Source organism: Arvicola amphibius, chromosome 13, assembly GCF_903992535.2.
Source record: "Arvicola amphibius chromosome 13, mArvAmp1.2, whole genome shotgun sequence".
Lineage (NCBI taxonomy): Eukaryota > Metazoa > Chordata > Mammalia > Rodentia > Cricetidae > Arvicola > Arvicola amphibius.
Window position 1 is genome coordinate 57,875,730 of NC_052059.1, and position 23,641 is coordinate 57,899,370.

Sequence of the window (23,641 nt, forward strand, 5' to 3'; positions counted from 1 at the left end):
ACAAAACATTATTAGGTTACTCACAATGTTGTAAACAGTATTTCTGCCAGAATTTGGGAATGAAAACTCAATTACAGATTGACCTTTTAGTGGATTTGACTGTTTATTTCATCTTTAATGGGAAAACCAACCTCTCAATACCATGTTTTACACCTAAGTGCTCCAGGAGAAGGTGGAGTCACTGTAAGCTCCATTTAGGGCAAATAATTGCATTTCAATGCAGCTCAATAAGGTTTGTAAACAGTGACATGATCTTGCTATTGCATTCGACAGAAAATCTGAACACAGATATCAAGATTTCCAGAAATAATATCACCATTTGGTATAATCACAAGTTCATTTTCATCAGGACTTATATACCAAAATTCCCTGCTGAGATTTACTTGGAAATGCCTAGATCTGCAATTCTCCCTTCAACCTAAAATTATTTTCACTCATGTTTGTTCTCTACATTCATGGGCCTCTTATAGGACCTTCTCAGAGACAAGAGCTCCCCCTTCACAGTCACACTGGGTCCACACCACCAGCTTTTCATAGCACCTACACTTGTGAGTCACAGGTCTCAGGAACTGAGCATGCAGGGCTGGAGAGATGGCTCAGACATCTTAATGGTAGAGCCTGCTCTTGTAGAGGACCCTAGTTCAGTTCTGAGCACCCATGCTGAATGTCTCATAACACCTGTAACCTCAGCTCCTCTGGCCTCCAAGGGCGTGTGTACTCACATGTACATGCCCCAACTGGAACAGAGACATATATGCATAATCAATACTTAAAATCCTTGATGTAGATATACTCTAGACATGATGAGGGAACTACACCTGTGAAATTTCAGCAATATGACTGCTTAAATAAGATCTGCACAATGACAACACCAGTAGACCTTCCAAAGTGGTTGTGGAAATAGTAGGGGCCCCATCCCAAGATGAAGAGCAACAAACTATAAAGTGCTGAGAGAGGGAGAATTAGTCTTCCTCAAAGATGAGCCCCCTAATGGTTATCCAATGCTAAGTGGTCAGACCTCAACGAAATATGAATTCAAGGAATAATAAACTGACTCTGTAAGCTCGATTTATATTTTCCTCACTGTGTGTGTTGAGAGAGAGAAAAAGAGAGAATGGTAATTAAAATATGAGAGGCCTTGAATCTGAAGGGGATGGAGCAACCTGAATGGAGTTAGAGTGATAATGGCTGATGACACGCTTATATTTAATTTTTCAATATTTCCAAATGGTAACAGTAAAATTAGAACCCAAATATCTTACCTTATACAGGAATTCACTGAGATTGGAGCTATGTTCATCAAGCCAGGTGTATTTAACAAGTCCATTTGTTTTTCCAAAGCAATGTCAAATGACCCTCAAAGTTTGTGTTGTCCTCATTCACTATTTTTGTTTGTTTGTGGTTTATTTTGCTATTTTTTTCTATCCAGAAACACGGTTTCTAGGAGTGGCCCTGTACATCCTGGAACTCACTATGTGGACCAGATTGACCTTGAACTAACAAGTCAAGGGCTGGTATTAAAGGGTTTGCCACCACTGTTCTCCTTAATTTTATGATGAAATAAATACTACACTTAGCTGTGTTCACTTTAGTTATTAGATATCACTAAATTGGAACCCATTCCATGGTTTTAATAGATTCTCTCAACATGGATACCATATCATTAAGATTATTATATTCTGTAAGGATTTTATTGAATACCTGTATGCACAGATAATGTATCGTTTATACATGGTATCTTTTCAGGGAGGATTTACCGATTTTTGTTATAGCATATATATTTATATTTACATATATATCATAGATATCTATAAAATAGTATTATATATATATCCCCCAAAAAGTTGTCCCTTCATTGTATCCCAAAAATGACACAGAGTTTCAACCCATGGGCTGGATTATTAATTTAGATCCAATTAATATCTGGACTGCAGTTAACAGCTGTGAAAAGAAAGCCTCTATGGATACCAAATATGAAAAAAGGAAATTAAAAAATCTCTGAGAAATCTGTGTTGATAAAACAGGACCCAGGGTGCTCTGGGGTTGTTCTGAATGTCCATGCTTAAATACACACACACACACACACACACACACACACACACACACACACACACACACAAACACACACCTCTGTTCTTAGGGCAAGGTCAGCCTGTCTCAACTCCCAGAGCTGATCTCACACAGTCTCCCCATCACATGCCCTAAGCTCAGGTCCTCAGCTCACTCCAGTCCTTAGAAGCCTCTTCCAGAGCTGGGTCCCTGTCTGTCTCACTCCTGGATCTAGTCCACTAAACAACCACTCAAGGCTAATCAAGGTTCTTGTTTATCTATGAAAGATCCAAAGCAACACTGTAGGAAATCCACTGAAGTCTTCATCAGGGAAGCCATTGCTGATCTAACCTTACTGACTGAGAGATGAATGCCAATACAAAGTAAACAGGTAACCAATACATGCTATTGTGATTTCTTCGTATACTTAATTATACAAGACAGTAGACATGGTCATTGGTCACTAGGTTTCACTTGCTTTAGGGATTTCTCTGTGACACCCTAGCAGTATAGGAGAGTGAGAGAGCATGAAGATTAACTCATCAGACTATTCCAACAGATAGTTCCTCAGTGTGATCAGAAGTCTCAGATGTTAATGTGAATACGTACTGAAACTCTGCCTTGCCAAATATGGTGCAGTATCAGCTTTTAATAAGTACTGTATATCTTTGTCTGTGTATATATAATGCTATAGCTGTTTTGTGGTAAATTGTGTGTTTGCATTATTTTTTTTTAAAAAAAGATGAAAGAAAAAAACCAAAGAAATTAAAAAAAAGATATTACCAGGATGGAAAAAATGTAAGAGATAAGAAAAGCCACACTTTTGTCTCATTGCTTGCACAGTGGACTTCCTGGGGTCTCGGGCCCTCCTCAACCACAACCTTACCACCCTCTTTTTCTGGTCTTTATCCAGGAATAGCTCAGAGGCTGTCATGTTGTGACAGTGACATTTTTACCCAAACCAGGAAACTTCCTTAGCTACTAAAGCCAATCATAGCAGAGGGGCACAGGTTTAAAAGGCCTGTGAGATCACTGAGAGCTCCCCTCCTTCATCCTTCAAGGGCTGTGTCCACTCTGCCCTCCTCCAACTCGAGCAGCCTCCCAAGAAGATGGCTCCAGTCCTGATTCTAATGACCTTTCTTCTGCCGCGTGGAGCTGGTGCAGGTGAGTGAACACCCTGTATCCTAGGTGTCATCCCATAATACCCCTGTGGAGTCTCTGCCCAGCTCTAGTCAGAAACTTCCTGCACTGAACCAGGAGCTTCCTGAACCTCAGGTCCCAGACCAACCAAGACCTGGAAGCCTGTCACTGGCTAGATCCTCAACAAGGTCTGAAGAAGGGCGGTGTTCTCAGAGGACATGGTGGGCTTTAGCTTCTCCCTGCTCTTTGTGTCTCCTGTAGAGTGGACCATCCCAAGAAAGAGATGTAGCATAGGATGCAAAGTTACTAAATTTATACCATTAACTTTACCTGAGTCCAAGCCCAGGGCAGTTTTTTGACCAGTCAGTAGTGATGTAAGGACACTAGTTGAAGAATATTAACATTATTTATTAATCTCCACCCTTGGGCTACTAAATCTAGAGGCCCAGGGTGACAAGATGCCCGTGCTGTACACTCCATTACCTTTGCAGTCTGGTTTTGCTTGGCCCTCCACTTCTTTCTGCAGGTCCCCAGCTACTGCCATTATACCAGCGGAATCATACAATATCCCCTAGGCTCTGATTTCCTTGAGCTCTGCGCCACCAGCCCTCCAGCTAAGTAAAAATCATTCTTCCATGCAGCTAATTCATTTATGAGAACCTAGGATATGATGGGCACCAGAAGAAGAGAACTTTAGAAAATCCCTCTCTAAAGACCTTGGGATAAAAGGTGACGAAATTAGCAAATCAAGACAGGAGAGGTGTCTGGAGACCTATTACCAGAGAAAGACTAACAAGAGCCACTCAGGATCCCATTGGCCTCTAGCATCACAAAGAAAGAAGTTTGTCCCTCCCTGTATTTGTAGAGCAGGGGCTGGAGGACAAGTCCTACCCAGCTCTTCTCAGTACAGGGCACTGAGACTACAGATTCAACAAAGATCAATCTATGTGCAAGGAATTCTGTCCACAACAGTCTTGGGGAACTGTAGATCTCGCCTCATTACCCCTCCCTAGGTCTTTCCTCCTACATCATCTCCTACTCCCAGACACTCCATATTCTTGCCTTTTCTTTCAGAGGAGATCAATGGGGGCCATGAGGTCAAGCCCCACTCCCGCCCCTTCATGGCATTTATTCCATTTGTGAATGATGATGGGAAAAGGCATCGCTGTGGAGGCTTCCTGGTGAAAGACAACTTCGTGCTGACAGCTGCTCACTGCAGGGGAAGGTGAGGAGAAGGAGCTATGCTTTTCCAATTCTAACTTCCATCTTGTACTCATCGATGCAGTTGTGAGAGCCCACTGAGGGCAGGGCTGTGACAATGGAAGTCTGTCATCAGGGAAACTTTGAGGTCAAAGGGTGAGAGTTCAGAGGCAGCAGCACAGTTGAGTTGAAAGCAACTACACTGGTCAGACTACAGCAGTGGCTGAGGTTGAAAGTGCACATAAGAGTCAATGCAAACTTTGGAGTATTGCCTGGAAACAAGAGCAAGTTCCCAGGAGTCTAGTGTTCTTGTAAAGGAAGAAGCAGTGGTTCACACCCTTAGCCCCATTCTGTCTCCTCAGTCCCCACAGTTAGAGCCCCACCCTGCCCACCCAGCCTCTTGCAGCTCCTGCACTGTGTCCTCTCTCACTCCACATCTCTCACCCACACTCTGCTCTCTGCAGCTCAATGAGAGTCATTCTAGGAGCCCACAACATCAGCATCCGGGAGGAGACCCAGCAGATCATCCCTGTGGCTAAAGCCATCCCACACCCAGACTACAATCTTAAGGATGACTCCAGTGACATCATGCTCTTAAAGGTGAGTCCTAGGAGCACAGCTCTCTGAGCTCTGCTTGCTGCACAAATTGTTCCTCTCCTCCTCCTCTCATTCTGTTCTTTTTTTTCTGACATCCTGGCTTTCAAAGGGTCCCAGGAACCAGTCTCTTGGCTGAGCTGCTCTCTCCTTCTTCTTCCCCCACAGCTGGAGAGGAAGGCAAAGAGGACTAGAGCTGTGAGACCCCTCAGGCTGCCCATGAGTAATTTCCATGTGAAGCCAGGGGATGTGTGCTACGTGGCTGGTTGGGGAATGTTGGGTCCGAAGGGCAAACTCCCAGATACATTGCAAGCTGTGGAGCTGACAGTCCAGAGGGATCAGGAGTGTTTGTCCCGCTTTACTGGTCGTTACAACAAAGCCACTGCGATCTGTGTGGGGGACCCAAAGATCAAGCGAGCTTCCTTTACGGTAAGTTGGATTGTCCTTCTCTCTGGACTCCATGGGAGGAGAAAAGCAATCTGGAATCTAGAGACCAAACATCGAGAGACTCTTATCCCCATTGTTCATTATCTTACTCCCTGGCAACAGCAGTCACAGTAACTAACTCGAGCCTCAGATGTGACAAGGAACCTTGGTGAAGGCAGCTGGCATAAAGCAAATTTGCCCAGCCTATCTGACACCCAGGCCCAGGCTTTAGAAAGCAGAGATCCCTCTGTGTGTCATCATCATAAGCAGACGCCCACATTTGTCAATGTTCTGGTCCTCCATGCTCACATCAGGCTCACGTACCTGTCCCTATGTCTCTTAAAAATGGCCTGGAGTTGAGGGTCCCACACACCTTCATATGGAGTGGATCACAATGAGAAAGGGTGGAGGCCAGGCTCAGGAGGGAGGTGAAGCCTTAAGCCTATCCACAATCAGAATGGGAACCCCAGGGACCTCAGGCCTCCCCTCCATTTCTCTCAGCACATATTTCATATACCTTGGAGAGCAACCTTCACATGGGAGGGAGGCTGGGACTAGGTTGAACAACAGCTCAGTCCTCTGTGACCCTTCTCCATTCACAGGGGGATTCTGGAGGACCTCTCGTGTGTAAAAACAGAGCTGCAGGCATTGTGTCCTTGACCTATACTGATGGTTCAGCACCAGGAACCTTCACCAGAGTGTCAAGTTTCCTATCCTGGATAAAGTTAATGATAAAACACAGCTAAGTACAGAGCAAACCAGACCCCTCCCTGACTCACCATCTTCCCTACACTGAGTCCAGGACTGTCCTAGGACACCAGCAAGTCAATAAACGTCACTTTGCAGAATTGAAAGACTGGCTTCCTGCTCATTCACAGGGACCAACTCTGTACTTAGCAGACCAATGTCCTACTTTTCTTCTCTGCTCACTCCAACACGATACACATCATCGCCCCAAGTCTCAGGCATTGGACACCTTGTTTGTACTTGTCTCACTTTGCAGTGCCCGTCTTTCTGACAAGGCCATAGTTGAGCATGGGTGTCACTTTTCGTGGGACTCAGCATGAACTTTTGTCCTCCTCTGTGTCAATGAGAGAAAGGAGAGGAAAAGCACCATTGGTCCTGGAGATATGAAACAGAGCTGAGGTCACTGTAGATGGTCCTTCCCAGGCAGGGTATCTCTGTCCCACAGCTTCATCCTTAAAGTGATAGCAATTTCAGATAGTTCTGTTTTACATCTAGAACTCATTTTGGTATCATCTTCTGGAAACAGGCTAAGTTTCCTCCAGCCTCTTAGCTCCACCCCCATCTTTTTTTTTTGCCTGCTCTTATGAGTTATCAGCGTCTATGCTTTAAAGTCCACGCTAATCTGAACATGTCCCTACCACTTATCCCCCTACCTAGGACACACAGATCCACATGTGATCCCATTCATTAGAGTCTCAGACCTGTGGTGTCAGCCTAATCATTACCAGGCAGGGAGGGGACTCTCAAATATCCAGGACAGAAATGTCATTATAGAGGCTCCATGCAGGCCAGGGCTCTCAATGTGTGTCCAAAACCTTTTACCCCACCTCCCACATGCTCAGATCTAGGGAAGCTCTTCACAGTCAGCTCACTCACACCCCCGACCTCCCTATGTGCTCAGCATCCATAGCAGCGGGGTCTCTCAGCAGCATGAGCTCCTCTGAGCTTGTTCATCTCAATGATTGCAAGCTTTTAGGCTATGGTGCCCTGCTGTCATTTGGTCGCTGTCAGTCTTTGACATCCCCAAGGCAAAAGACTAAAAATCTCTACTTTTCCATCAGTCAACACTGAAGTGTATGAGGTTTGCAAATAGCCTTAGGCAGTTAGCTTCTATGGGAAACTACTCAGAAAATTGGCATCCACCCCACCAGGAGTTGGCAGTAACTAGAGAATAGCCCAAATAAGATAGCCTCTTTCTATTTATTTGAAAGTTAGCAGGTAACAGAATCAGTATGCAGATTTAAATCCTATGAAATGCACATATACAGAAACAAAAATCAGAAGCAGAATTAAATATGAATCAGGAGGCCTTGAATTAAAGAGAAATGAAAATAGTTTAAGAAATTCCAATGATGTTTCTACATTCTTGGTTACTGCTGCCTCCATAATTCCTAAGTCTACCTGGGCTTCTCATTGTTATGAAGTTCTTGGCATGAGACTGTAGCAAGAATGTGTGGCTTTTTCTTAAATGGAAGTCTCCCTATGTTGGACTCACATTGCTTAAAAAACAAGCTTCTAGGCAAGAATGTTCTTGCCTTAATCCAGCACTTGGGAGGCAGAGGCAGGCAGATGTCTGATTCCAAGGCTATAAGAGAAAGACTCTGTCTAAAACAAACAAATAAGAATTCTTAAATTAACTGAAATAATCATAAAATTCCAAGCAGTCTTGGCTCAAGGCCTGTCCTGTCAGACATTTAACAGATAACATGAGTGGTAGATACTGATTAATGCCTCCTTCTCCCAAACAGACAGAGTGTCTCATTCTTCTGGGAGATGGAATAAAATCTCTATTTGTATCAGGTAACTTTCAAAGACAAGATTTTATTTATGAAGAAATATAGGTGGCACACAGCTTCTGACAGAGAATGGGAAAATAAATCGTGCCAGGGAGACAGACCAAGGACCCAGCTTTTTTGGAGATAACAAATACAAAGAAGAGTGCAGAATCAAAGAAAGATGCATGTTAAAAATCATAGGGTCACATGTTGTATTCAGCTTAGATGTCATATTTACATTGAGGAGAACGTTCTATGGCTCAAAATAACTTTGAAAACCATTATTGTTTATGCTTTAGAGAGGAGATAAAATAGTTTTATACCAAAAGGTAGTAACTAACTCAGCAAACAGCATCAAACCTGTTGGGATGGAGGCTGTATTGAGCCTAGGATTCCTTGAGCAATTGACCTCAATGATATCTAATCTGTGGTCAGTAACTTTCTGCTATTCCACACAAAAGATGAGCCCATGCTTAGACTCCCTCTGGTGAGAAACTCCTGGGCTCCTCCCACTACTGCATGGTGAAGGTGTCAGAGCCACCTGCTTTGCTCCCTTGAGCACATATTAGAGTGGATTTGAGGCTGTAAATGTCTTAAATACAAACTGCTTTGGATTCCTCTAGTCCGTGCATGTGTCTCCCGGTCCTCACCATTTGCAGAGAGTTTATTCAGCTCCCCTAACATCTGTACTGATGTTCTACACCTGGGAAAGGAAATGCTTCAACTCATCAAGATCCAACTTCTCTTCTCCCTGAGGTCATTGCATCCAGCAAGCCAGAGAGCATAAGACTCCCCTGAGGACACAGAACAGATACAAGTACACCGGTCTTCTCAGTAGTCCTGGTGAATACATACCATTATACCTGCATTATTCTGTCTAATGTCATAGTTATGCAAGCACCATTTTCTGTGGACTTAGCGAATATAGAGCCTCTTTTCCATATTTGTGTCCCATGCCATCTTCCCTTGCTGGTTTTTAGTGACTATGTCCCTGTTAGGCTCATGTATTTGAGCACCTGGTTCCCAGTTGATGATGCTGCTTGGGAATATTAGAAAATATGGCCTTGGTGTAGCAATTCCATTGCTGTGGCAGGCTTTGACTCACACCATGACCAATTCTCTCTCTTTCTCTACTATGGTTCTGTGTTTGTGTGTGTGTGTTGCATGCACAAGCGCATGTTTATGTGTGTGTAACTATATTGTATGTTTCTTGAGAATGTTGTTCTAATGCTGTGCAATATGAATATTTGTGTGCTCCTCCTGTTGGTAACCATGCATGACTTCAGTGTGATGTTGCCAGTGTTTTGTCTTCCAAGTGAAGACAGTCAAACTGGCACCATCATATTTTCATGAGCTCCTGGAGATGTAGCAAACCAAACAGAGTTATCAGTGATATTTTAATCTACATTGCCAAATGGGTTTTTAATGGTATTTGTAAAACAAGTAAGAATTTCATTTTGATTATTAAGAACACACACACCAGAACCTTGCCTCACACACCACAACCCAGCTATCATTCTTACAATTCGCTCTCACTCTGCACTGTACCCACAGCTGAGATGCTGAAATACTCAAATCTTTATTTCTATTTTCTTTTCAATATTCATAGTAGAAACAATCATAATTCCTTTTCTCTTACTATTTATAATTCCAGCATGGCTTCTATACCATGATAGAATATAACACAACTCAAAAAAAGAGAGAACACTCAACTGAAAGGGGGCAGACAGCTACTTTTTGTCAGGTAAATATAAGACTCTGTTAAACCTTTCAGAATTTGCAAATGTTTATAAAAGTGGTAACAGAGAAGGCATTACATGCAAACTGTTCTACCTAACATAGCAGCTGTCAAGGATGGTGACTCAAGGGCAAAGCAGTGGAAATGAGAAGGGACGTCTTCTCAATAACATCAAACACTTAAAGTTTCATTTTAGGATGGTGAGGATATGGCTCAGTGGGTTAGAGCACTGGATGAACAAGAAGGAGAATCTGAGTTCAGATCCCAGCACCCACATAACAGATGCTGCATGGGGCTGATCGCCTGTATCCTTAGTGCAGACAGAGGAAGAATGCTGATGCTTGATGAGACCAGCCCCAGAAAAACAGTCTGCTCCTGGATCAGAGAGAGACCCCATCTCAAAGGACTAAGATGGAAAACAATATAGGACCTTGACATCTATCTCTGTACTCATATAGGTATGGGACACATACTCTGACATACATGTTTACACACAAGCACCACATTTAAAGAGATAGTCACACCTGTTCTAGTTATGTTCTGTTACTCTGATAAAAACACTGTCCCAATGCGCTTGACCAGGAAAGGGTTGATTTGGCTCACATGTCCCACCTGCACTCCATCACTGATGGAAGTCAGGGCAGGCAGGCACTCAAGCAGAAGCAGAGGCAGGAACCTCGGAGGAAAGCTGCCTGCTGGTTCAGCTTGCTTTCTTACACAGCCCAGGACCTTTTGCCCATGGATGGCACTACCCATAGTGGGCTAGTCCCAGTTCCATCCATTAGCAACCAAAAAGTACCCCCACAAACATGCCCACAGTCAATCTAAAGGACACAATCCTCAATTGAGGGCTCCTCTTCCGGTGTTTCTAATTTATGTTGAGTTGACAGAAAGTACCCAGCTCCACCGGTCAGATAGGCTCTGTGTGTGGTAAAAAGCTAGACATGTGGTTATGTGGTTATATTTAAAATAACAAAACAAAACAAATCATGAAAACCGTTTTGTGTTAGTTAGTGCATTGAGAGGTGTACAAATAGAGTTCCAGATCTGATATGTTCTAAGAAGTGAGGAATATTTATTAATAAACTCATTGGGTTTCGCCAGACTACAACCAAGAGAACAGAACAAACTGAGAAAAACATTCTATCCAAAGAATTTTGGAGACCAGAAGTACTCATGTTAGATCTTATTCTTTGGGGATGGATGGCAGTGCTGATGGTAAGAACAGCCCAACCTGACAGTGTGGTTCCAGGTAGTGATGGTGGAGCTAACATAAATGAAGAAATAATGGTATTGAAAGACACTAATAAGTATTTTTTTGTTTGGGGCATTGGAAATATATCAAAGTGGTTTTCTTTGTTCACAATCAACCTAACTAGTACAGCTGCTGCTGATGCCCAGGGATGGTAGTTTAAAGAGAGAGACCCAGCCTGACAGTGGTGGAGAAAGCCTTTAATCCCAGTACTGGGGCGCAGAGGCTGCTGGGTCTCTGAGATCAAGCACAGCCTGGTCTACAGAGAAAGTTCCACAACAGCCATGGATACACACAGACACCCTGTCTCAAAAATAAATAAATGAGTGAGCAAATAAAATAAATTAAAAATGTAAATCAAAAGAAAATAAGTGGAACTTGTAAAATTAAGCCAAGACAGTACAATTATCACGCAATACTTATGATTAATGATGTGTCCTTGCAGAGATCATCAAGAAAATTTATGAAAAATGAAAAAGGTCTCAATTGGAATTGTGGGGGATGAATTTGAGCAAAAATGACTAAAAAACATTGGATACACATATAAAATTGTCAAAGAAGACAAGCTAAATTCTAAAAAGATATTTAATGAAAAATCATTAAAAATGGGTAATCTCTCCAGTACTGAGTTTCATAAGGGACAATGGATTAAATCATCTTCAATGCCAGGAGTTCCTGAAAAGTGTTCATGGTAACTATTGTGAAATCATTTACATTTTAGAAGTAGGGTGGCCACTCTGTGGACATTAACAAAACATTATTAGGTTACTCACAATGTTGTAAACAGTATTTCTGCCAGAATTTGGGAATGAAAACTCAATTACAGATTGGCCTTTTAGTGGATTTGACTGTTTATTTCATCTTTAATGGGAAAACCAACCTCTCAATACCACGTTTTACATCTAAGTGCTCCAGGAGAAGGTGGAGTCAGTGTAAGCTCCATTTAGGGCAAATAATTGCATTTCAATGCAGCTCAATAAGGTTTGTAAACAGTGACATGATCTTGCTATTGCATTCGACAGAAAATCTGAACACAGATATCAAGATTTCCAGAAATAATATCACCATTTGGTATAATCACAAGTTCATTTTCATCAGGACTTATATACCAAAATTCCCTGCTGAGATTTACTTGGAAATGCCTAGATCTGCAATTCTCCCTTCAACCTAAAATTATTTTCACTCATATTTGTTCTCTACATTCATGGGCCTCTTATAGGACCTTCTCAGAGACAAGAGCTCACCCTTCACAGTCACACTGGATCCACACCACCAGCTTTTCATAGCACCTACACTTGTGAGTCACAGGTCTCAGGAACTGAGCATGCAGGCCTGGAGAGATGGCTCAGACATCTTAATGATAGAGCCTGCTCTTGCAGAGGACCCTAGTTCAGTTCTGAGCACCCATGCTGAATGTCTCATAACACTTGTAACCTCAGCTCCTCTGGCCTCCAAGGGCGTGTGTACTCACATGTACATGCCCCAACTGGAACAGAGACATATATGCATAATCAATACTTAAAATCCTTGATGTAGATATACTCTAGACATGATGAGGGAACTACACCTGTGAAATTTCAGCAATATGACTGCTTAAATAAGATCTGCACAATGACAACACCAGTAGACCTTCCAAAGTGGTTGGGGAAACAGCAGGGGTCCCATCCCAAGATGAAGAGCAATAAACTATAAAGTGCTGAGAGAGGGAGAATTAGTCTTCCCCAAAGATGAGCCCCCTAATGGTTATCCAATGCTAAGTGGTCAGACCTCAACGAAATATGAATTCAAGCAATAATAAACTGACTCTGTAAGCTCGATTTATATTTTCCTCACTGTGTGTGTTGAGAGAGAGAAAAAGAGAGAATGGTAATTAAAATATGAGAGGCCTTGAATCTGAAGGGGATGGAGCAACCTGAATGGAGTTAGAGGGATAATGGCTGATGACATGCTTATATTTAATTTTTCAATATTTCCAAATGGTAACAGTAAAATTAGAACCCAAATATCTTACCTTATACAGGAATTCACTGAGATTGGAGCTATGTTCATCAAGCCAGGTGTATTTAACAAGTCCATTTGTTTTTCCAAAGCAATGTCAAATGACCCACAAAGTTTGTTTTGTCCTCATTCACTATTTTTGTTTGTTTGTGCTTTATTTTGCTATTTTTTTCTATCCAGAAACAGGGTTTCTATGAGTGGCCCTGTACATCCTGGAACTCACTATGTGGACCAGATTGACCTTGAACTAACAAGTCAAGGGCTGGTATTAAAGGGTTTGCCACCACTGTTCTCCTTAATTTTTTTTTTATTTTTGGCTTTTCGAGACAGGGTTTCCCTGTAGTTTCTAGAGCCTGTCCTGGAACTAGCTCTTGTAGCCCAGGCTGGCCTCGAACTCAGAGATCCGCCTGCCTCTGCCTCCCGAGTGCTGGGATTAAAGGCGTGCGCCACCACCGCCCGGCTTGTTCTCCTTAATTTTATGATGAAATAAATACTACACTTAGCTGTATTCGCTTTAGTTATTAGATATCACTAAATTGGAACCCGTTCCATGGTTTTAATAGATTCTCTCAACTTGGATACCATATCATTAAGATTATTATATTCTGTAAGGATTTTATTGAATACCTGTATGCACAGATAATGTATCGTTTATACATGGCATCTTTTCAGGGAGGATTTACCGATTTTTGTTATAGCATATATATTTATATTTACGTATATATCATAGATATCTATAAAATAGTATTATATATATCCCCCCAAAAGTTGTCCCTTCATTGTGTCCCAAAAATGACACAGAGTTTCAACCCATGGGCTGGATTATTAATTTAGATCCAATTAATATCTGGAATGCAGTTAACAGCTGTGAAAAGAAAGCCTCTATGGATACCAAATATGAAAAAAGGAAATTAAAAAATCTCTGAGAAATCTGTGGAGATAAAACAGGACCCAGGGTGCTCTGGGGTTGTTCTGAATGTCCATGCTTAAACACACACACACACACACACACACACACACACACACACACACACAAACACACACCTCTGTTCTTAGGGCAAGGTCAGCCTGTCTCAACTCCCAGAGCTGATCTCACACAGTCTCCCCATCACATGCCCTAAGCTCAGGTCCTCAGCTCACTCCAGTCCTTAGAAGCCTCTTCCAGAGCTGGGTCCCTGTCTGTCTCACTCCTGGATCTAGTCCACTAAACAACCACTCAAGGCTAATCAAGGTTCCTGTTTATCTATGAAAGATCCAAAGCAACACTGTAGGAAATCCACTGAAGTTTTCATCAGGGAAGCCATTGCTGATCTAACCTTACTGACTGAGAGATGAATGCCAATACAAAGTAAACAGGTAACCAATACATGCTATTGTGATTTCTTCGTATACTTAATTATACAAGACAGTAGACATGGTCATTGGTCACTATGTTTCACTTGCTTTAGGGATTTCTCTGTGACACCCTAGCAGTATAGGAGAGTGAGAGAGCATGAAGATTAACTCATCAGACTATTCCAAGAGATAGTTCCTCAGTATGATCAGAAGTCTCAGATGTTAATGTGAATACGTACTGAAACTCTGCCTTGCCAAATATGGTGCAGTATCAGCTTTTAATAAGTACTGTATATCTTTGTCTGTGTATATATAATGCTATAGCTGTTTTGTGGTAAATTGTGTGTTTGCATTATTTTTTTTTAAAAAAAGATGAAAGAAAAAAACCAAAGAAATTAAAAAAAAGATATTACCAGGATGGAAAAAATGTAAGAGATAAGAAAAGCCACACTTTTGTCTCATTGCTTGCACAGTGGACTTCCTGGGGTCTCGGGCCCTCCTCAACCACAACCTTACCACCCTCTTTTTCTGGTCTTTATCCAGGAATAGCTCAGAGGCTGTCATGTTGTGACAGTGACATTTTTACCCAAACCAGGAAACTTCCTTAGCTACTAAAGCCAATCATAGCAGAGGGGCACAGGTTTAAAAGGCCTGTGAGATCACTGAGAGCTCCCCTCCTTCATCCTTCAAGGGCTGTGTCCACTCTGCCCTCCTCCAACTCGAGCAGCCTCCCAAGAAGATGGCTCCAGTCCTGATTCTAATGACCTTTCTTCTGCTGCGTGGAGCTGGTGCAGGTGAGTGAACACCCTGTATCCTAGGTGTCATCCCATAATACCCCTGTGGAGTCTCTGCCCAGCTCTAGTCAGAAACTTCCTGCACTGAACCAGGAGCTTCCTGAACCTCAGGTCCCAGACCAACCAAGACCTGGAAGCCTGTCACTGGCTAGATCCTCAACAAGGTCTGAAGAAGGGCGGTGTTCTCAGAGGACATGGTGGGCTTTAGCTTCTCCCTGCTCTTTGTGTCTCCTGTAGAGTGGACCATCCCAAGAAAGAGATGTAGCATAGAATGCAAAGTTACTAAATTTATACCATTAACTTTACCTGAGTCCAAGCCCAGGGCAGTTTTTTGACCAGTCAGTAGTGATGTAAGGACACTAGTTGAAGAATATTAACATTATTTATTAATCTCCACCCTTGGGCTACTAAATCTAGAGGCCCAGGGTGACAAGATGCCCGTGCTGTACACTCCATTACCTTTGCAGTCTGGTTTTGCTTGGCCCTCCACTTCTTTCTGCAGGTCCCCAGCTACTGCCATTATACCAGCGGAATCATACAATATCCCCTAGGCTCTGATTTCCTTGAGCTCTGCGCCACCAGCCCTCCAGCTAAGTAGAAATCATTCTTCCATGCAGCTAATTCATTTATGAGAACCTAGGATATGATGGGCACCAGAAGAAGAGAACTTTAGAAAATCCCTCTCTAAAGACCTTGGGATAAAAGGTGACGAAATTAGCAAATCAAGACAGGAGAGGTGTCTGGAGACCTATTACCAGAGAAAGACTAACAAGAGCCACTCAGGATCCCATTGGCCTCTAGCATCACAAAGAAAGAAGTTTGTCCCTCCCTGTATTTGTAGAGCAGGGGCTGGAGGACAAGTCCTACCCAGCTCTTCTCAGTACAGGGCACTGAGACTTCAGATTCAACAAAGATCAATCTATGTGCAAGGAATTCTGTCTACAACAGTCTTGGGGAACTGTAGATCTTGCCACATTACCCCTCCCTAGGTCTTTCCTCCTACATCATCTCCTACTCCCAGACACTCCATATTCTTGCCTTTTCTTTCAGAGGAGATCAATGGGGGCCATGAGGTCAAGCCCCACTCCCGCCCCTTCATGGCATTTATTCCATTTGTGAATGATGATGGGAAAAGGCATCGCTGTGGAGGCTTCCTGGTGAAAGACAACTTCGTGCTGACAGCTGCTCACTGCAGGGGAAGGTGAGGAGAAGGAGCTATGCTTTTCCAATTCTAACTTCCATCTTGTACTCATCGATGCAGTTGTGAGAGCCCACTGAGGGCAGGGCTGTGACAATGGAAGTCTGTCTTCAGGGAAACTTTGAGGTCAAAGGGTGAGAGTTCAGAGGCAGCAGCACAGTTGAGTTGAAAGCAACTACACTGGTCAGACTACAGCAGTGGCTGAGGTTGAAAGTGCACATAAGAGTCAATGCAAACTTTGGAGTATTGCCTGGAAACAAGAGCAAGTTCCCAGGAGTCTAGTGTTCTTGTAAAGGAAGAAGCAGTGGTTCACACCCTTAGCCCCATTCTGTCTCCTCAGTCCCCACAGTTAGAGCCCCACCCTGCCCACCCAGCCTCTTGCAGCTCCTGCACTGTGTCCTCTCTCACTCCACATCTCTCACCCACACTCTGCTCTCTGCAGCTCAATGAGAGTCATTCTAGGAGCCCACAACATCAGCATCCGGGAGGAGACCCAGCAGATCATCCCTGTGGCTAAAGCCATCCCACACCCAGACTACAATCTTAAGGATGACTCCAGTGACATCATGCTCTTAAAGGTGAGTCCTAGGAGCACAGCTCTCTGAGCTCTGCTTGCTGCACAAATTGTTCCTCTCCTCCTCCTCTCATTCTGTTCTTTTTTTTCTGACATCCTGGCTTTCAAAGGGTCCCAGGAACCAGTCTCTTGGCTGAGCTGCTCTCTCCTTCTTCTTCCCCCACAGCTGGAGAGGAAGGCAAAGAGGACTAAAGCTGTGAGACCCCTCAGGCTGCCCATGAGTAATTTCCATGTGAAGCCAGGGGATGTGTGCTACGTGGCTGGTTGGGGAATGTTGGGTCTGAAGGGCAAACTCCCAGATACATTGCAAGCTGTGGAGCTGACAGTCCAGAGGGATCAGGAGTGTTTGTCCCGCTTTACTGGTCGTTACAACAAAGCCACTGCGATCTGTGTGGGGGACCCAAAGATCAAGCGAGCTTCCTTTACGGTAAGTTGGATTGTCCTTCTCTCTGGACTCCATGGGAGGAGAAAAGCAATCTGGAACCTAGAGACCAAACATCGAGAGACTCTTATCCCCATTGTTCATTATCTTACTCCCTGGCAACAGCAGTCACAGTAACTAACTCGAGCCTCAGATGTGACAAGGAACCTTGGTGAAGGCAGCTGGCATAAAGCAAATTTGCCCAGCCTATCTGACACCCAGGCCCAGGCTTTAGAAAGCAGAGATCCCTCTGTGTGTCATCATCATAAGCAGACGCCCACATTTGTCAATGTTCTGGTCCTCCATGCTCACATCAGGCTCACGTACCTGTCCCTATGTCTCTTAAAAATGGCCTGGAGTTGAGGGTCCCACACACCTTCATATGGAGTGGATCACAATGAGAAAGGGTGGAGGCCAGGCTCAGGAGGGAGGTGAAGCCTTAAGCCTATCCACAATCAGAATGGGAACCCCAGGGACCTCAGGCCTCCCCTCCATTTCTCTCAGCACATATTTCATATACCTTGGAGAGCAACCTTCACATGGGAGGGAGGCTGGGACTAGGTTGAACAACAGCTCAGTCCTCTGTGACCCTTCTCCATTCACAGGGGGATTCTGGAGGACCTCTCGTGTGTAAAAACAGAGCTGCAGGCATTGTGTCCTTGACCTATACTGATGGTTCAGCACCAGGAACCTTCACCAGAGTGTCAAGTTTCCTATCCTGGATAAAGTTAATGATAAAACACAGCTAAGTACAGAGCAAACCAGACCCCTCCCTGACTCACCATCTTCCCTACACTGAGTCCAGGACTGTCCTAGGACACCAGCAAGTCAATAAACGTCACTTTGCAGAATTGAAAGACTGGCTTCCTGCTCATTCACAGGGACCAACTCTGTACTTAGCAGACCAATGTCCTACTTTTCTTCTCTGCTCACTCCAACACGATACACATCATCGCCCCAAGTCTCAGGCATTGGACACCTTGTTTGTACTTGTCTCACTTTGCAGTGCCCGTCTTTCTGACAAGGCCATAGTTGAGCATGGGTGTCACTTTTCGTGGGACTCAGCATGAACTTTTGTCCTCCTCTGTGTCAATGAGAGAAAGGAGAGGAAAAGCACCATTGGTCCTGGAGATATGAAACAGAGCTGAGGTCACTGTAGATGGTCCTTCCCAGGCAGGGTATCTCTGTCCCACAGCTTCATCCTTAAAGTGATAGCAATTTCAGATAGTTCTGTTTTACATCTAGAACTCATTTTGGTATCATCTTCTGGAAACAGGCTAAGTTTCCTCCAGCCTCTTAGCTCCACCCCCATCTTTTTTTTTTGCCTGCTCTTATGAGTTATCAGCGTCTATGCTTTAAAGTCCACGCTAATCTGAACATGTCCCTACCACTTATCCCCCTACCTAGGACACACAGATCCACATGTGATCCCATTCATTAGAGTCTCAGACCTGTGGTGTCAGCCTAATCATTACCAGGCAGGGAGGGGGCTCTCAAATATCCAGGACAGAAATGTCATTATAGAGGCTCCATGCAGGCCAGGGCTCTCAATGTGTGTCCAAAACCTTTTACCCCACCTCCCACATGCTCAGATCTAGGGAAGCTCTTCACAGTCAGCTCACTCACACCCCCGACCTCCCTATGTGCTCAGCATCCATAGCAGCGGGGTCTCTCAGCAGCATGAGCTCCTCTGAGCTTGTTCATCTCAATGATTGCAAGCTTTTAGGCTATGGTGCCCTGCTGTCATTTGGTCGCTGTCAGTCTTTGACATCCCCAAGGCAAAAGACTAAAAATCTCTACTTTTCCATCAGTCAACACTGAAGTGTATGAGGTTTGCAAATAGCCTTAGGCAGTTAGCTTCTATGGGAAACTACTCAGAAAATTGGCATCCACCCCACCAGGAGTTGGCAGTAACTAGAGAATAGCCCAAATAAGATAGCCTCTTTCTATTTATTTGAAAGTTAGCAGGTAACAGAATCAGTATGCAGATTTAAATCCTATGAAATGCACATATACAGAAACAAAAATCAGAAGCAGAATTAAATATGAATCAGGAGGCCTTGAATTAAAGAGAAATGAAAATAGTTGAAGAAATTCCAATGATGTTTCTACATTCTTGGTTACTGCTGCCTGCATAATTCCTAAGTCTACCTGGGCTTCTCATTGTTATGAAGTTCTTGGCATGAGACTGTAGCAAGAATGTGTGGCTTTTTCTTAAATGGAAGTCTCCCTATGTTGGACTCACATTGCTTAAAAAACAAGCTTCTAGGCAAGAATGTTCTTGCCTTAATCCAGCACTTGGGAGGCAGAGGCAGGCAGATGTCTGATTCCAAGGCTATAAGAGAAAGACTCTGTCTAAAACAAACAAATAAGAATTCTTAAATTAACTGAAATAATCATAAAATTCCAAGCAGTCTTGGCTCAAGGCCTGTCCTGTCAGACATTTAACAGATAACATGAGTGGTAGATACTGATTAATGCCTCCTTCTCCCAGACAGAGTGTCTCATTCTTCTGGGAGATGGAATAAAATCTCTATTTGTATCAGGTAACTTTCAAAGACAAGATTTTATTTATGAAGAAATATAGGTGGCACACAGCTTCTGACAGAGAATGGGAAAATAAATCGTGCCAGGGAAACAGACCAAGGACCCAGCTTTTTTGGAGATAACAAATACAAAGAAGAGTGCAGAATCAAAGAAAGATGCATGTTAAAAATCATAGGGTCACATGTTGTATTCAGCTTAGATGTCATATTTACATTGAGGAGAACGTTCTATGGCTCAAAATAACTTTGAAAACCATTATTGTTTATGCTTTAGAGAGGAGATAAAATAGTTTTATACCAAAAGGTAGTAACTAACTCAGCAAACAGCATCAAACCTGTTGGGATGGAGGCTGTATTGAGCCTAGGATTCCTTGAGCAATTGACCTCAATGATATCTAATCTGTGGTCAGTAACTTTCTGCTATTCCACACAAAAGATGAGCCCATGCTTAGACTCCCTCTGGTGAGAAACTCCTGGGCTCCTCCCACTACTGCATGGTGAAGGTGTCAGAGCCACCTGCTTTGCTCCCTTGAGCACATATTAGAGTGGATTTGAGGCTGTAAATGTCTTAAATACAAACTGCTTTGGATTCCTCTAGTCCGTGCATGTGTCTCCCGGTCCTCACCATTTGCAGAGAGTTTATTCAGCTCCCCTAACATCTGTACTGATGTTCTACACCTGGGAAAGGAAATGCTTCAACTCATCAAGACCCAACTTCTCTTCTCCCTGAGGTCATTGCATCCAGCAAGCCAGAGAGCATAAGACTCCCCTGAGGACACAGAACAGACACAAGTACACCGGTCTTCTCAGTAGTCCTGGTGAATACATACCATTATACCTGCATTATTCTGTCTAATGTCATAGTTATGCAAGCACCATTTTCTGTGGACTTAGCGAATATAGAGCCTCTTTTCCATATTTGTGTCCCACGCCATCTTCCCTTGCTGGTTTTTAGTGACTATGTCCCTGTTAGGCTCATGTATTTGAGCACCTGGTTCCCAGTTGATGATGCTGCTTGGGAATATTAGAAAATATGGCCTTGGTGTAGCAATTCCATTGCTGTGGCAGGCTTTGACTCACACCATGACCAATTCTCTCTCTTTCTCTACTATGGTTCTGTGTTTGTGTGTGTGTGTGTTGCATGCACAAGCGCATGTTTATGTGTGTGTAACTATATTGTATGTTTCTTGAGAATGTTGTTCTAATGCTGTGCAATATGAATATTTGTGTGCTCCTCCTGTTGGTAACCATGCATGACTTCAGTGTGATGTTGCCAGTGTTTTGTCTTCCAAGTGAAGACAGTCAAACTGGCACCATCATATTTTCATGAGCTCCTGGAGATGTAGCAAACCAAACAGAGGTATCAGTGATATTTTAATCTACATTGCCAAATGGGTTTTTAATGGTATTTGTAAAACAAGTAAGAATTTCATTTTGATTATTAAGAACACACACACCAGAACCTTGCCTCACACACCACAACCCAGCTATCATTCTTACAATTGGCTCTCACTCTGCACTGTACCCACAGCTGAGATGCTGAAATACTCAAATCTTTATTTCTATTTTCTTTTCAATATTCATAGTAGAAACAATCATAATTCCTTTTCTCTTACTATTTATAATTCCAGCATGGCTTCTATACCATGATAGAACATAACACAACTCAAAAAAAAAGAGAGAACACTCAACTGAAAGGGGGCAGACAGCTACTTTTTGTCAGGTAAATATAAGACTCTGTTAAACCTTTCAGAATTTGCAAATGTTTATAAAAGTGGTAACAGAGAAGGCATTACATGCAAACTGTTCTACCTAACATAGCAGCTGTCAAGGATGGTGACTCAAGGGCAAAGCAGTGGAAATGAGAAGGGACGTCTTCTCAATAACATCAAACACTTAAAGTTTCATTTTAGGATGGTGAGGATATGGCTCAGTGGGTTAGAGCACTGGATGAACAAGAAGGAGAATCTGAGTTCAGATCCCAGCACCCACATAACAGATGCTGCGTGGGGCTGATCGCCTGTATCCTTAGTGCAGACAGAGGAAGAATGCTGATGCTTGATGAGACCAGCCCCAGAAAAACAGTCTGCTCCTGGATCAGAGAGAGACCCCATCTCAAAGGACTAAGATGGAAAACAGTATAGGACCTTGACATCTATCTCTGTACTCATATAGGTATGGGACACATACTCTGACATACATGTTTACACACAAGCACCACATTTAAAGAGATAGTCACACCTGTTCTAGTTATGTTCTGTTACTCTGATAAAAACACTGTCCCAATGCGCTTGACCAGGAAAGGGTTGATTTGGCTCACATGTCCCACCTGCACTCCATCACTGATGGAAGTCAGGGCAGGCAGGCACTCAAGCAGAAGCAGAGGCAGGAACCTCGGAGGAAAGCTGCCTGCTGGTTCAGCTTGCTTTCTTACACAGCCCAGGACCTTTTGCCCATGGATGGCACTACCCATAGTGGGCTAGTCCCAGTTCCATCCATTAGCAACCAAAAAGTACCCCCACAAACATGCCCACAGTCAATCTAAAGGACACAATCCTCAATTGAGGGCTCCTCTTCCGGTGTTTCTAATTTATGTTGAGTTGACAGAAAGTACCCAGCTCCACCGGTCAGATAGGCTCTGTGTGTGGTAAAAAGCTAGACATGTGGTTATGTGGTTATATTTAAAATAACAAAACAAAACAAATCATGAAAACCGTTTTGTGTTAGTTAGTGCATTGAGAGGTGTACAAATAGAGTTCCAGATCTGATATGTTCTAAGAAGTGAGTGATATTTATTAATAAACTCATTGGGTTTCACCAGACTACAACCAAGAGAACAGAACAAACTGAGAAAAACATTCTATCCAAAGAATTTTGGAGTCCAGAAGTACTCATGTTAGATATTATTCTTTGGGGATGGATGGCAGTGCCAATGCAAAGAACAGCCCAACCTGACAATTTGGTTCCAGGTAGTGATGGTGGAGCTAACGTCATTGAAGGAATAACGCCATTGAAAGATACTCATAAGTAGTCTTTTTGTATGGGGCATTGGAAATATATCAAAGTGGTTTTCTTTGTCCACAATCAACCTAACTAGTACAGCTGCTGCTGATGCCCAGGGAAGGTAGTTTAAAGAGACAGACCCAGCCTGACAGTGGTGGAGAAAGCCTTCAATCCCAGTACTGGGGAGCAGAGAAAGCTGGATCTCTTAGGTAAAGCACAGTCTGTTCTACAGAAAAAGTTCCACAGCAGCCAGTGAGACACAGAGAAACCCTGTCTCAAAAATAAATAAACGAATGAATAAATCAAATAAATTAAAAAAGTAAATCAAAAGAAAATTAGAGGAACTTATTAATAAAATTAAGTGAAGACAGTACCATTACCACACAATACTCATGATTAATGACGTGTCCTTGCAGAGGTCATCAAGAAAATTTATGAACAAAGAAGAAGGTCTGAATTGGAATTGTGGGGTATGAATTTGAGCAAAAATGACTTAAAACATTCTTCCTGTTGTTAACCATGCATGACTTCAGTGTGATGCTGCCAGTGTTTTGTCTTCCAAGTGAGGACAGTCAAACTGGCACCATCATATTTTCATGAGCTCCTGGAGATGTAGCAAACCAAACAGAGTTATCAGTGATATTTTAATCTACACTGCCAAATGGGTTTTTAATGGTATTTGTAAAACAAGTAAGAATTTCATTTTGATTATTAAGAACACACACACCAGAACCTTGCCTCACACACCACAACCCAGCTATCATTCTTACAATTGGCTCTCACTCTGCACTGCACCCACAGCTGAGATGCTGAAATACTCAAACCTTGCTATTTTCTTTTCAATTTTCATA

General features: G+C 43.0%; 2 protein-coding genes across 2 annotated transcripts; both read left to right on the forward strand.

Annotated features, from left to right (window-relative positions):
- The first annotated feature begins 3,000 nt into the window (after window positions 1-3,000).
- On the forward strand, window positions 3,001-6,219 carry LOC119800010 (granzyme C-like). The gene is made up of 5 exons (XM_038310001.1): window positions 3,001-3,213; window positions 4,264-4,414; window positions 4,854-4,989; window positions 5,152-5,412; window positions 6,012-6,219. The coding sequence occupies exons 1-5, from the start codon at window positions 3,159-3,161 to the stop codon at window positions 6,153-6,155; spliced, it is 747 nt and encodes a 248-aa protein (XP_038165929.1). The 5' UTR covers window positions 3,001-3,158; the 3' UTR covers window positions 6,156-6,219.
- Window positions 6,220-14,915: 8,696 nt separating this feature from the next.
- On the forward strand, window positions 14,916-18,054 carry LOC119800163 (granzyme C-like). Its single transcript, XM_038310260.1, has 5 exons — window positions 14,916-15,048; window positions 16,099-16,249; window positions 16,689-16,824; window positions 16,987-17,247; window positions 17,847-18,054. Exons 1-5 carry the CDS (start codon window positions 14,994-14,996, stop codon window positions 17,988-17,990), a joined length of 747 nt encoding a protein of 248 aa, XP_038166188.1. The 5' UTR covers window positions 14,916-14,993; the 3' UTR covers window positions 17,991-18,054.
- Window positions 18,055-23,641: the final 5,587 nt, after the last annotated feature.